Genomic DNA, 12,657 nt, shown 5'->3' on the forward strand with positions numbered 1-12,657 from the left:
TCAGCAGTCCCAACCCTGTCCGAGCTGAAGCAGGTCAGAGCTCTCAGAAAACACCCAAATCTGGTGTTTCTGCCTTTAAAACCCCCTTGGTTTCTGTTTCCTTTCACTGTAGAGCTGAGTTGGCAGCTGGAATTTCCGCCCCGGAGGTTTCACTTTCCCCTTTCCCTGTGTGAACTGCTCCTATCTGCAGTGTCGGTGGTGCCTGAGGTTGAAACGAGCCCTTCAGCATCTCAAATTGAGGATCCTTTCGCCTGGTGAGTGAGGGATGTGGTGCAGCAGCCTGGGCAGCCTGTCCCCACTCTGCATCCACAGCCTGCACCCACACTGCACTGGTGTGGGGAGATCAGTGCTCATGTGCTAGGACACAGGAGCATCAAGCAGGGCTGGAAATGACTTGAGGAAGTCACCCTGTCCCTTCCTCTTCCCGGCAGCAGAGCTGCAGCAGAATGGCTTCAACTGAAGTGATGTTTCACTGATGCTCAGGGACCTTTGACGGCTTCACCTTGTGAGGACAGGGCCTACAGACGCAGATCGAGCCCAGGCCGACACAACCCCCGGCTGCAGGTCCTGAGGTCTTGAGGCTGGGCACGGTGGGGGGGGAACCTCAGATCCCCCTGCATCCCGCTGTACATCCCGCATCCCGCCTCGCATCCTGCATCCCACTGCCGCGGCGCTCCCGCTGGCTCGGGAATGTCCCTGATCCCACCTTTGCTCGCCTCTGGAGCCCTCAGGAAGCGTTTGCAGGCGCCAGGGCCGGACCTCATCCTTGTATTGGCCCCTGGGGGTGGGTTTGTGGCCGGGGCAGGGCCGTTGGCTCCGTTTGCTCCCTCCCTCCTTTGCTGCCCTGTGTCCGGAGCCGCTTCACCGCCTCAGGGGCTGCCCCGGGGCCGGATGCAGAACCCTCTGGACCGGTAACTGCAGCAGCGGCTCTTGGGGAGGGCCGGAGCTGAACCACGCGGCTCAGCCCTTGAGGTTCGCGGCCGCAGCGTCGGGTGCGATGCGGTACCTGTGCCGGGGCTGCCCGAGGTGCGGCTCCAGCCCTGACCCTCCCGTCCCGTCCCTTCGCTGCCCCGAGCCCCGCCGGGAGCACCGGGAGCAGGAAGCAGCTCCGGTCCTGCCCCCCCCCGGGCCGTGCTCTGGGGCCGGGGAGGTTCCTCCCCCGCTGCGCTCCTTGCCCCGACTCCCGGGGCAGGGCTTGGGCGGCGCTCCGGGGGCTGAGCCCTGTGCTCCCCCCTCGCAGCGCGGCTGGAGATGCAGAGCACCCCGAGCTACCTGTGGAGCACCGAGGACTGCCTGGGCCGGGGAGCCACAGCCTCCGTCTACAGAGCTCGCAACAAGGTGGGTAGGGATGGACGGAGGGGGAGAACCCGGAACCGCAGCCCCCCCGAGCCCGAGCCCTCCTGCCCCATGGTGGGGGTGTCCCTGCTCCCTCTGCTCACCCCCGGCAGCTCCACGGGCTGCTCTGGGGCTCAGTTTCGCTTCTCGTTTGGCTCCTTCCCTCCCTGGGGCTCCAGCTCGGGTCGGGGGGTGCAGAGCAGCTTTGGGGTGCTCTGGAGCACGTCCCCCTCCCGGGCATCGCAGGAGGAAGAAGCTGTTTTGGGGGAATGCCCAGAGGTTCTGAAAGCCCCGTCCTTGCCCATTTGCATGTTTCATGCAAACACTCACCAGGGCTGCACCCCGGCCTTTGATGTTCATTGAGCTCAATGGGGTGGGAGGGGCAGCGTTGAGGAGGGTTTGAACCCAGCCCTGCCCCACTGCGCGCTCCCGGCCTCAGCCCCTGCTATAAACTGGGCTGCAGGGGCAGGAAGCAGAGGGTGGTGAGGAGCAGCGGGGTTGTTCTTACAGCACAGAAGGCAGAGGCTGCGAGATGCCCGCACCTCGTAGTGCCAGTGGAGTTTGCATCCCCAGTGGATGCGGAGCTGATGGAGCTGCTCGGGACATGGATGGTGCCACCTCCTGTTCCCTACTGCTCTGATTCCTCTTCTCCCAGAAATCGGGGGAGCTGGTGGCTGTGAAGGTCTTCAACAGCATCAGCTACCGGCGGCCGCAGGAGGTCCAGATGAGGGAGTTTGAGATGCTGAGGAGGCTGAACCATAAAAACATCGTCAAGTTCTTTGCAGTAGAGGAGACAGTAAGTGGGGTCCCAGCCCCAAAACCCTGTTCCTGGGCTGCCTCCTCCCTCTGCCTCCACACCAACCCTCAGCCCCTCAGCACTGGTGGCAGCTGCTGTTGTCCCCTGTCACCCTCCAACCCCGCTTTGTCCAAGCAGGGACCCACCAGCCAAGGGGGGGCTGGAGCTGGTCCTGCCTGGGGACAGTGGGGGGACCTCAGGGCTGCTCCCTGTGCAGGGCGGCAGCAAGCAGAAGGTGCTGGTGATGGAATACTGCTCGGGGGGCAGCTTGCTGAGCGTGCTGGAGGACCCAGAGAACACCTTCGGCCTGGCTGAGTCCGAGTTCCTCATCGTGCTGCAGTGTGTGGGTGAGTGAGGGATCCCCCCATCACCGTGGGGAGCTGCAGAATGGGGACCTCGGGGTGCTGGGGGGACCCTGGTGATGGATGGAAGGGTGGGCAGAGCACCAGCTCTGGGGCTTGTCCTGTCTCCATCTCTTCCCACCTTCCTAGCTCTGAACAAAGCCCTCCCCTCCTGTGTGCCCAGTGGCAGGGATGAATCACCTGCGTGAGAACGGTGTGGTCCACAGAGACATCAAACCAGGCAACATCATGCGGCTGCTGGGGGAGGACGGGCAGAGCATCTATAAACTGACCGATTTTGGGGCCGCTCGGGAGCTGGGCGATGATGAGAAGTTTGTGTCTGTCTATGGGACAGAGGAGTACCTGGTGAGCAGAGGGATGGGGCAGCCACAGCTCCTCTGGGCACCTGTGCGGGGCCTCAGCACCATTCCAGGTGCTGTGCCCAAGAGCTCCTCTCTGCCCCCCTGCAGCACCCGGACATGTACGAGCGTGCGGTGCTGCACAAGCCACAGCAGAAGGTTTATGGGGTCACCGTGGATCTCTGGAGCATCGGTGTCACCTTCTACCACGCTGCCACCGGCAGCCTCCCCTTCGTCCCCTTCGGGGGCTCGCGCTGGAACAAGGAGGCCATGTAGGGACCGCATCCAGCTCGGGGCACCAGGGGAGGTGGGACCCTGGCTGGTGACCCTGGGGCTGCAGGGGGATGTGGCTGTGGCTCAGTACATGCCAGCAGCACCAGGGCCATGGGCTGTAGCTTAACACTCATTTAGTCCCATAGAACCTCATGTGTAGCCCGTGAAGAGTGAGCATGTAAAGGACCCGTGCCCCATCTACCACATTTACCCTCAGAATGCATTCTCATGACTTTGGAGCTGGAAGAGAATCACCGAATCCCAGACTGGTTTGGGGTTGGAAAAGACCTTAAATCTCATCCAGTTCCAACCCCCCGCAATGGGCAGGGACACCTTCCACTAGAGCAGGTTCATAGAAGTAACCAGGTTGGAAAAGACCTTTAGAATCATCAAGTCCAACTCTGTGTTTGTTCTTCCCATGAGCCGTGTCTTTCCCAGCCCATCCATCTCTGCCCTTTCCCTCTCTGCTGAGCCCAAGGAGCTCTGCCCAAACGAGCATCACTTGGCTCATTTCAGCTGCAGGCAATTCCCTTCGACAGGTACAAAATAACCTCCGAGAAGCCTCCTGGAGCCATCGCAGGGGTCCAGGGGCAGGAGAACGGGAGCATCGCATGGAGCTACGAGCTGCCCCTCACCTGCCGCCTCTCCACGTGAGTGCCCCAGCTCAGATCCCACTGCAGGTCCCATGTCCTGGTGCTGCTGCTGGGGATGCTCGCACAGCACAGGGGGTTTAACCAGGAACGAGCTTCTTGCCTGTGGATGCCAGAGCTGTCAGACCAGGCCTTTGCTTTACAGGCAGGGAAAAGGGATGCAGGGCAGGGGAGCAGCTCTGTCAGAGCTCAGCAGCTCTCCCCAGCTCCATGCTCAGCACGTTTATGGCTCAGGGTTAGGTGCAGACGTCTCTTCTGCTGCCGCAGGGGGCTGAAGGAGCAGCTGGTTCCCATCCTGGCCAACATCCTGGAGGTGGATCAGAGGAAATGCTGGGGATTCAACCAGTTCTTTGCAGAGACCAATGACATCTTGACCAGGATCGTGGTGGACGTCTTCTGCCTGCCACAGGCTTCCTCCCACCGCATCTACATCCACTCCTACAACACGTAAGGATGCCAAAGCTGGGTTAGAAGTTGAGCTCAGGAGCCTCAGCCCCTTCTTTGTGGGTGAACCTGCGGGAGCACCCACACTTAAACTAGGTTAAACCAAACCAGGCTCAGACACCAATGGGAGCTGTCGCACTTGGCACACAGGGAGCCCCAGGGAAGTTGCCTGAGGGGCTCCACTACCCTTGTGGGCTATTTTGCTACAAGAAGAGGGCAGGAGGCTGTGGAAGTGATGGAAATCTGAGTGCTCCCCTCATTGCTTGTTCCCCATCCTTTTGTTTCTCCTTCATTTCAGTACCACCACGTTCTTGGATGCTGTCTTCAAACAAACGAACATAGCCCCTCACCACCAAGAGTACTTCTTCGAAGGGCATCCCTATGAGCTGGATCCCAATCTGCAAGCTCAGAACTTCTGCAGAACCACAGAGCACAGCCCTCTGACCTTGCTGAGCATCGCCGAGCAGCCGGAAGACGTGGTGGGAGTCAGATACAGAGACCGTGAGTACCAGTGGCTTGGAGATGGAGCAGGGTACGCAGGGTGGGTGTGTAAGAGAGATTTGCTGAAGTTATTATCTTTATACCCAATGAGGGTATATGTATTATATATATATGTATGCGTATACAATAAGGACTCCAAGGCACAGCGGGAGGTAGAGGGGTTTGATGCCGGATAAGGGATGCAGGGTTAGGGGGTTTCAGGGTCAGTTTTCCCCTGCCATGGGCTGTTGCTCCATGGCCACCCATCACACCAGGCGATTCCTGCCTTTGTCTGGTCTAAAACATCTCTGGGACCCACACTAAGCAGCATCGCAGCTGCTCCCATGCCTGAAACCCTGTGGGGCTGCAGGGTTTGCTCTGGGGGTGTGAGGTGTCCCTGGGGCTCCGGCTCCATCCACAAAGCCCCTTGCCCACATCTCCCCAGCGGCACTCGCGTTCCCAAAGCTGGTCCCCAGGGTGGACGTGGTGGCCGACTGCAGAGCAGCCAAGGTAAGTGTGGGGTCCCTGCGGCCCCGGGAGCTGCAGCCATAGGGATGTGGATGGAGGCAGTGCCCATTGCCTTGCAGAGCGCGGTGGGTGCCGTGCACCAGACCCTGCGCATTGCCCGTGCCCTGCGGCGCTGCCGGGAGCTGCTGGCGAGGGGCCTCCACTGGGTGATGTGAGTGCTGGGACCAGTGAGGGTGTGGGGGTGGAGGGGGGACCCGGCCCTTGCCAGGACATGGATGGGATTGAAACCATTCCTGGTTTTCCAGCCTGTTCCCAACGGTGCAGGGGCTGGAACTGGAGGAGCTTTCGGTCCCTCCCAACCCAACCTGTGCCATGGTTCTGTGTGCATTCACTGTCCTGCCCATTCCCTTTGGGGTAGGAGCTTCCTGTACAAGGCAGGACAGTGCCCAGTGGGTGAGACCGCCCTGCCCAGGAGCTGCACCCGGCTGTGCATGCGTCCAGCCCCCATGTACACATGAGGAGGCACCAGCTCCATCCTACCCCTGTGCAGCTGGCTCTGGGATGGAGGTCGGGCTGCTGGGAAGCATGTGCTGGATGGGCTGTTTGCTCTCTTGGCAGTGGGAACCTGAAAACGGAGTGCGTGAGGGTGCTGGAGCAGAAGAGAGGGGCTCTCTCGGTGCTCTCCTGCCTGCAGCTCACTGAGGTGAAGACCCCCGTGCTGTAAGTGTGGCTTTGCAGCCGCAGGGATGCAGGCGCTGGGCTGTGGCTGCTGCAGATGAGTTATGGGGCTCTCAAGGATGCCATTCAAGAGGCTGAATGACATTCAGTGGGGCTGAATGACAAGGAAAGGCCCAACTGTCCTGGGACACCCATTCCCAGCTGTGCTGCTCAAGGAAAAGCTGAACCCATTTTCTCTAAGCTATCCCATGGCTGTTTTGCATTCCAGCCTGGCTGCAGCAGAACGCTCCTTGCTGCTGGGTTGCTGATCTTTTATTCCCTTCCATTTAGAAAGCCTCTTAATTTCTGTCTCATCTAAAAAGATAGGGACACATGGTTCCCATTGACTTCAGCCGGATAACACAGGGCTGCAGTGCCAAGAGCACTGATGCTGCAGCTGGATGCTGCTGCTTATCCATCCCTCCCAACATGGGCTGGAGCAGCCTAATTCTGCTTAGCCAGCACTGCTCAGTGCTCTGCTCTCATGCCAGCTGCAGGGAGGCAGAAAACGCACAACATCTGAGCTGGTGCAGAGCCAGTGGGGATGAAGTGAACAATTGGGGAACAAATTGGACTCAACAGGGTGAGTTTTCACCATATCCACACTTCTGTTGTGGCTCAGATCTGCTGCTCTGGGTGCAGTTATTTGCCCACACAAACCACCCCAGGGACTCGGATGCTGCCTCCACTGCAGGATGATGCCTCTGCCTTATATCCTGCCTAATATCCTTCCTTGTCTCCAGGTACGAGGCTGCTCCTGCAGGCAGTGGGGTGCTGGCTCTGAAGGATGTGGCCATGGTGAAGACAAGGCTGCAGCGGGTGAGCTCTGTGCAGGGGATGAGCTCCGTGTGGGGCTGGGGAGCATCCAGAGCCAGCCCCAACCTCTCCATGTCCTCCGCAGGTCGCTGAGGAGCTCTCTCAGTGCTCCCCCAGCATCTTTGACTTCCAAGGGGCTCTGGATGGGGTTTTGGCTGAGCTGGCAAAGCACGTGCAGGAAGTGCATGAAGACAAGAGGTTTGTGGCACCAGCATTCCCAAAATCCCTGCCTAAGCTTTGCTGGATGGAGAAGACGTCGCTCCATGCACAGCTCCCACTGCAAACAGCTCCTAAGAGCCCTGTGCATGCACGTGTGACACGTGGAGCCAGGCTGAGAGCAGGGCAGGCTCCCCCAGGTCCTATTTTCACCCCTCCCCGGGGCCTCACTCCTCCATCCCCATCCCTCTTGCAGCATCCAGCGCATCGAGTGCTGCTTGGAGGAGATGCAGCTCATCTACAAGCAGTTCAGGAAGGCCAGGACGAGCCTGCGTAAGTCCCTGGCATGGCAGGAACCATGTGCTGAGCTGGTGGGGAACTGAGACCCTGCAGCTCTTGGTGACCATTGGAGTGATCTCTGTGGTGCGAAGATGCCCATTCCCTGGGTGGTGAACAGCAGAGCCTGTGCTGACTGGTGCTGCCTTCCCTCCCCAGGGCTGAGCTACAACGAGGAGCAAATACACAAGCTGGATAAGTAAGTCCCAACCCTCTCCCCTTTCTAGGACCTGCCCCATACTGTGGCCAGGCAGATGGGGGGGGGGGGGGGTGTTTCTGCTTGAATCCCAATGGGATGTAAGATGTTGCTGGGTCACTAGCACTGAGAGGGACTGGTTTTGGTGGTGGTTCATCAGTGCAGCACCTTTCACAGCAGAGGGTTTAAGCTAAAAGCTATTTCTGATGAAGAGGTGAGAAAACCCCTGACCATATTCCAGAAAAAGAAGAAAGGAAAGGAAAGGAAAGGAAAGGAAAGGAAAGGAAAGGAAAGGAAAGGAAAGGAAAGGAAAGGAAAGGAAAGGAAAGGAGCGGAGCTGTATTCCAGGCTATTGCTCACACAGTACTTAGTGGCCATGTATTTGCTGAGGTGCTGATTTGGGAAGTGTCCCTGCTTTCATATCCGCTTACCTTCCAGTTGGGACTCAAGTGTCCGATGGCTGTTGTACCTTAAAAAATCCTCCTTTTAGTTTCCATTTGGAATCAGGGGAATTTACCACAACCAAGAAACCAAATGCACACTTCAGTACACACCAGGGCTGTGAGAGTGAGCAGGCAGCTCCTTGAGCTTAAAGCTTCCACCTCCTCTTGGGTGAGGATTTCTCAGGAGTGCCCTTGGGGTGTGGATGGGATGTAGATACAGATTAGATCAGAGGTAGATGGCAGGGGTTTGGAAACCAGTTGATCTGTAAGGTCCTTTCCAACCCAAACCATTCCATGATTCTATACAGATACAGACCCACATCAAAATCCATTACTGAGCATCCAGTCCCTCTTTCTCCATTCAGGAGCCAGCTTTAGGCCTCCTGCCCTGTGAATTGTGATGCTCATTTGCATACATTTAAGGCAATAATGGCGTTCTCCTGCTTTTTTTTCCTGCTTTTAGGATGAATTTAGGACATTTGGCCAGGAAGGTGCTCTTGATTTTCCAGGATGCTTGTGTGGAGCAGTACAAGGAGGCCCTGGCCCTCCATGGCAGCAGCATGAGGTACAAGGCCCAGCCTTCTCCTGAGGTTTTAGGGCTTCTGTTTCTGGCCATGGTGAGGATGGGAGCAGGGATATTGCATTAAGTATTGCCCACAAAGCCCAGAGCTTCCAGAGCGCTCTTATCTATTGAGCACTGAGATGCAGATGGAGATGATGATGCTGGTAACTGCTGCAGAAGGACTCCTCAGTGGGTAATAAGACCCTGGTTCTTATCCTGTGCTGTGTATTCCTGCCCTGTTGTTTTAATGGATTGATTTTAAAAGCCCCCTAAACTTGCAGCTCGAGTTGAAGCCGTTGGGTTCTTCACTCTCTGATGGGAAGAGGTTATTTTGTCAGGTCAGAATTGCCATCGAGACAGGGATCTGCTTAGGACGAATGACTTTCAGTTCAAGGGTGCTTGGGGAGTAATGCAAAGAGCAAATTGCCTCACAGTGATTGAGCACAGTCCTCTGCCTATCGCAGCCATGAGCTGTGTGAGGGGAGGCAGGCAGGGGAAGGGCATGTTCCAGACATTGGATTTCTATTGCCAGGCTGCTCTTAGGGGAGCATCCGTTCCCCTGGGCTGCTGCTGTGTGCCTGAGGAGGAGGATTTCCTGTGATGCTTTAGAATTAATCCCAGCTTTTTCCCCTATCCCTGGCATGCAGCAATGAGGAATTGACTGGGGGGGAATTGAGGGTGGGATTTGCCTCCATGGCCTGGGAGGAGAGGGCAGCGTCTGCCCAGCCCTGCCCTGTCCCTGCTGTCCTTGGAGTATTTCTGTAGCTGGTTTTCTGTCCTCACCGGAGAGGCACCGTGAGTCACCCCTGCCTGCCTATAATTAAACCAGTCTCAGTTGTCCTGGTTTGGGTTGGCTCCCGCTGGCACCAGGGGTGTGCAGTGGAGGTGGTTTGAGGGGCTGGAGGTGGGACCATGCACCTGAAATAGTCTTTCCTTCCTTACTGCAAACCAAACCTCTTCTGATCCAAGCGAACATCCTCCTGCTGCGTGTCCAGCAGGAGCAGGTCCCATGCTCCCTAAGTGCTTTATTGGTGGTGGTGTTTGGATAACCTGGTCTATAGTGGCTATGAGCAGAGCTGCAGCCGCATGTGCAGCCCTGTTGTGACTCACTTGGTTTCCTTTGGGGTTTTGACTTCGATCCAGCGAGGTTTGCAAAAAGCAGTAAATTGAATGGAACCACACAGAGATAGAATAGAAATACCATATGTTAAAGAAATAGAACCATTTAGTGTGAGGGTGCGGAGGTGCTGGCACAGGGTGCCCAGAGAAGCTGTGGCTGCCCCATCCCTGGCAGTGCTCAAGGCCAGGTTGGACACAGGGGCTTGGAGCAGCTGCTCCAGTAGAAGGGGTCCCTGCCCGTGGCAGGGGCTGGAACTGGATGAGCTTTAAGCTCCCTTCCAACCCAAACCATGCCATGATTCCATGATAAGGATCCACACCACCGATGAATGCAGACTGGGAATTTTGTTGTTCCTAGGAAAGTCTGTGAGATAAAGAAGCACCTGAAGAGGCTCAGCAAACACATCAGTGCCTGCAGTGTGGAGATGATGCAGTGCCAGGACTGCCTGCAGAGCGTAGGTGCCCATGGGGGGGTCCCACCCAGGGGTGCTGCTGCACAGACCCCCTGCTTCACACCCTGCCCACCCCATGCAGGAGCACATGTGTTAAGCAGGGAACACAGGAGTGCTTGAGCATCTTGCTGCAGTGCTTTGGGGGGGATCCACCCTGGAGATCTTCCCTATTTGGGCAAGGAATGGGAAGAGCTTTGGCAGCAGCACCGCTGGTCCTGAGCACTGCTTGACTGGGGTCCAGCACTGCAGCCCTGGGTCAGACCCACTGCCCCAGGGGCTGCTGAGCCTCTCCCATCCCACAGGCTCTGGACAGGTTTCTCCAGCCTGAGCAGCAGAGTCTGGCTCCAGTTCCTCCTGCTCCTTCCCCCATCCCCGTGAGCCAGGCACACCAGGACATGGCTTTCCGGTGAGTTGCGGTCCTGCCGTGTGTGATCCATGGGGTGCTCCAGCTGGCGCAGCTGCTCCCATAGGGAATGGGAGGCTGAGCAGCACTGGGGTAAGGGGTGGTTGTGTCCCTGGCAGGATGCAGGAGCTCCTGGAGCAGATGAGGTCAGTAACTTGTGATCTCCAGCTCAACAACAGCATCATCGAGCGGTGAGTAAGAGCACACAGGGATGCTGCTCCCACCCCTAACACCAGGATGGGGTGGTGGGACCGGATGGGCTCCATGGATATCCATGAAGGATTCCAGCCTGGGGAGCGCAACCACAGGTTCTGTTCCTGCAGGTTGCGTGGGGCTGCCCCAGCTCCTGGTGAACTTGCAGCTGCCGAAGCCAACAGCAGGGAACACTCCCAGCACTTTGGGTCCAGGGCGATGGAGATGTCTGATGTTCATGTTTGAGGAGCTCCCTGTCTCCTACCTCTCCCCTCCAGCACTTTTGCACCATTCACCAGTGTTAGCTCTGAGGGGCTCGAACACCTTGAACCTTTGAAAGTTTGACCAGAAAATAAGATGTTTTGGGGTTTTTGCCTTTTAAAAAGTGCTTGAAGTACTTCATGTTTTTCTAGTTTCTCTGTATCACCATGCCTGGTGGTGAAGAGGAAGAGGTTAACAGCTAAATTCTCTTTTGCCCTCCTGTTATGGGATTACTCCCACTTTTAACATACTTCTGGTCCCTGGAGTGGGCATGAGGGATGCTCTCTCTGATGGATGAGAGACTGGATCCAGCCCAGGACAGCTCCAGCAGTGGGAAGGTGGGAGCCACAGACCTCAGCCCACTGGTGCTGCCACCTCTCCTCCCATTTCCCCCCTTGGGTTTGGGAATAGGAAGCCAAAGGAGGATTCTCTTTTTGGGTATGTTTCCAGCCAATGCATTTGAGTCAACAGCAGTGGGGATGCTGAGAGTGCCTGCATGGACCTGCCCCTCCATAGAGAACACAGCTCCCGGCTCTGCACTTCACCTTTCCTCCCATTCCCTCGCTTGCCTCTTTGCTGGATGTGACACACATCAGCTAAAGCAAGAGCCTCCAGCCAAGCCTGGGCCTGCCCTGACCATGCTGCTTGCCCAGAGGCATCCCCAGCACCTCACCTGACAGAGGACAGGGCAAGGGGGTGCCTGCCGTGGATGCTCCTCACCCTCCCCATGGCAGGGGTTAGTTCCAGCCTCTGCTGGAGACCTGCGGGCACGTAAGGCAAAGCAGTGCAGCCCTGGAGCTGCACGCCTTGCTCTGAGCTCAGCCAGGAAGCAGAACGAAGCAGGAGCAGCAGCTCCAGGGCTGTGCTGGCTTTTCCTGCCTGTCAGAACAGGCCAAGCACGCCCAGGAAACCTTCCCGAGTGGAATTTGGCACCAAACTTCCCCATCCATTTTAACTGTAAAACCCAACATCCTGACTGTCAAACGCAGCCGCTTGCAGCAGCAGAGGTGGAACGAAGCCATCCCTTAAAAGCTTTTCTCCCACATATTATTTTCTAGGATTCGCCTCGTTTTCCAAGGCACATTAGTTTTAATCCAGCTCGAATTCACTGACATCCCCTGTTGGAACAGGGCAGGGAGCCCAGGCAGGGTGTCCTGCCACACTTCCTTGGATTCAGTGGAGCTGCACTGATTCATACCAGCTGAGAGCTGGACCTGGGACATGTTTGGCTTTGGTAAAGAGGGATTTATTTCTTGGCAAAAGGAAAAGAGAGGCTTTGCTAATAGCCCTTGTCAGGCTTCAGCTGCTGTAACAGCAGCTGCAAAGGGGACTCCCGGAATCCGAATGCAACAGGAACTTTCCTGCCAATGGTGATGAGGGATTTTTTTCCCCGGATTACTTTAACCCTTGGCCTAAAAGAGCTTCCAATGGTGTCAGCCCTGAATGCCTGCAGAGGCCGCTGAGGGTAACGTCTCCATCCCATGCGAGCCCAAGCATCCGGTGTGGATAGAGGATGCTACATTTATTTGCACTGGAAGCCAAGGTCTGGGATGGCCCTGGAAGAGCCAATGTCCGGAATGGCTTTAGCAGGTTCCCAGCCAGATGCCAGGTAGATCTTTGCCCTCAGAAACATCCTTTGCTTTCCTGCAGGTGATTTCTTACACAAGGAATGTTCTGTGGAGAGCACAGGATTAAATCCCAATTTGGGGAAACAATTTCCCTTCCCTGGGAATAAATCTGCTGCTGTTCTCAGGCAGGAGCAGAGGATGTGTGAAAGTGAATCAGGATCCTGAATGGGGAAGAAAAAGATGCTCCCCAAATGAATGTTGCTACTTAGCATGGAACAAGACTAGGATTT

At 56.8% G+C, this 12,657-nt stretch overlaps 1 protein-coding gene across 3 annotated transcripts; it reads left to right on the forward strand.

The window, feature by feature from the left end:
- Nucleotides 1-769: 769 nt before the first annotated feature.
- On the forward strand, nt 770-11,903 carry IKBKE (inhibitor of nuclear factor kappa B kinase subunit epsilon). Of its 3 annotated transcripts, none has more exons than XM_034069911.1 (21): nt 770-1,026; nt 1,241-1,338; nt 1,991-2,131; nt 2,349-2,478; nt 2,657-2,838; nt 2,943-3,103; nt 3,644-3,754; nt 4,022-4,201; nt 4,497-4,699; nt 5,124-5,188; nt 5,266-5,357; nt 5,765-5,866; nt 6,607-6,682; nt 6,765-6,877; nt 7,092-7,168; nt 7,331-7,370; nt 8,274-8,375; nt 9,850-9,946; nt 10,246-10,349; nt 10,466-10,537; nt 10,670-11,903. In XM_034069911.1, exons 2-21 carry the CDS (start codon nt 1,252-1,254, stop codon nt 10,782-10,784), a joined length of 2,250 nt encoding a protein of 749 aa, XP_033925802.1. In that variant the 5' UTR covers nt 770-1,026; nt 1,241-1,251; the 3' UTR covers nt 10,785-11,903. The 3 variants fall into 3 exon arrangements, 2 of the variants coding, with proteins under 2 accessions (XP_033925802.1, XP_005143293.2); XR_004550340.1 differs by lacking the exon at nt 770-1,026 and having other exon boundaries at nt 1,190-1,338; nt 10,670-11,137; nt 11,250-11,903; XM_005143236.3 differs by lacking the exon at nt 770-1,026 and having other exon boundaries at nt 1,190-1,338.
- Nucleotides 11,904-12,657: the final 754 nt, after the last annotated feature.

This window comes from Melopsittacus undulatus, chromosome 16 (genome assembly GCF_012275295.1).
Source record: "Melopsittacus undulatus isolate bMelUnd1 chromosome 16, bMelUnd1.mat.Z, whole genome shotgun sequence".
NCBI classification, from domain to species: Eukaryota; Metazoa; Chordata; class Aves; order Psittaciformes; family Psittaculidae; genus Melopsittacus; species Melopsittacus undulatus.

Excerpts from the sequence above, each read along its gene's own strand:
- IKBKE (XM_034069911.1), top strand. The coding sequence starts at position 1,252 with ATGCAGAGCACCCCGAGCTACCTGTGGAGCACCGAGGACTGCCTGGGC. Across the intron at positions 5,358-5,764 it reads AGGGGCCTCCACTGGGTGAT|TGGGAACCTGAAAACGGAGT; the intron begins GTGAGTGCTGGG and ends CTCTCTTGGCAG. Across the intron at positions 5,867-6,606 it reads GAGGTGAAGACCCCCGTGCT|GTACGAGGCTGCTCCTGCAG; the intron begins GTAAGTGTGGCT and ends CCTTGTCTCCAG.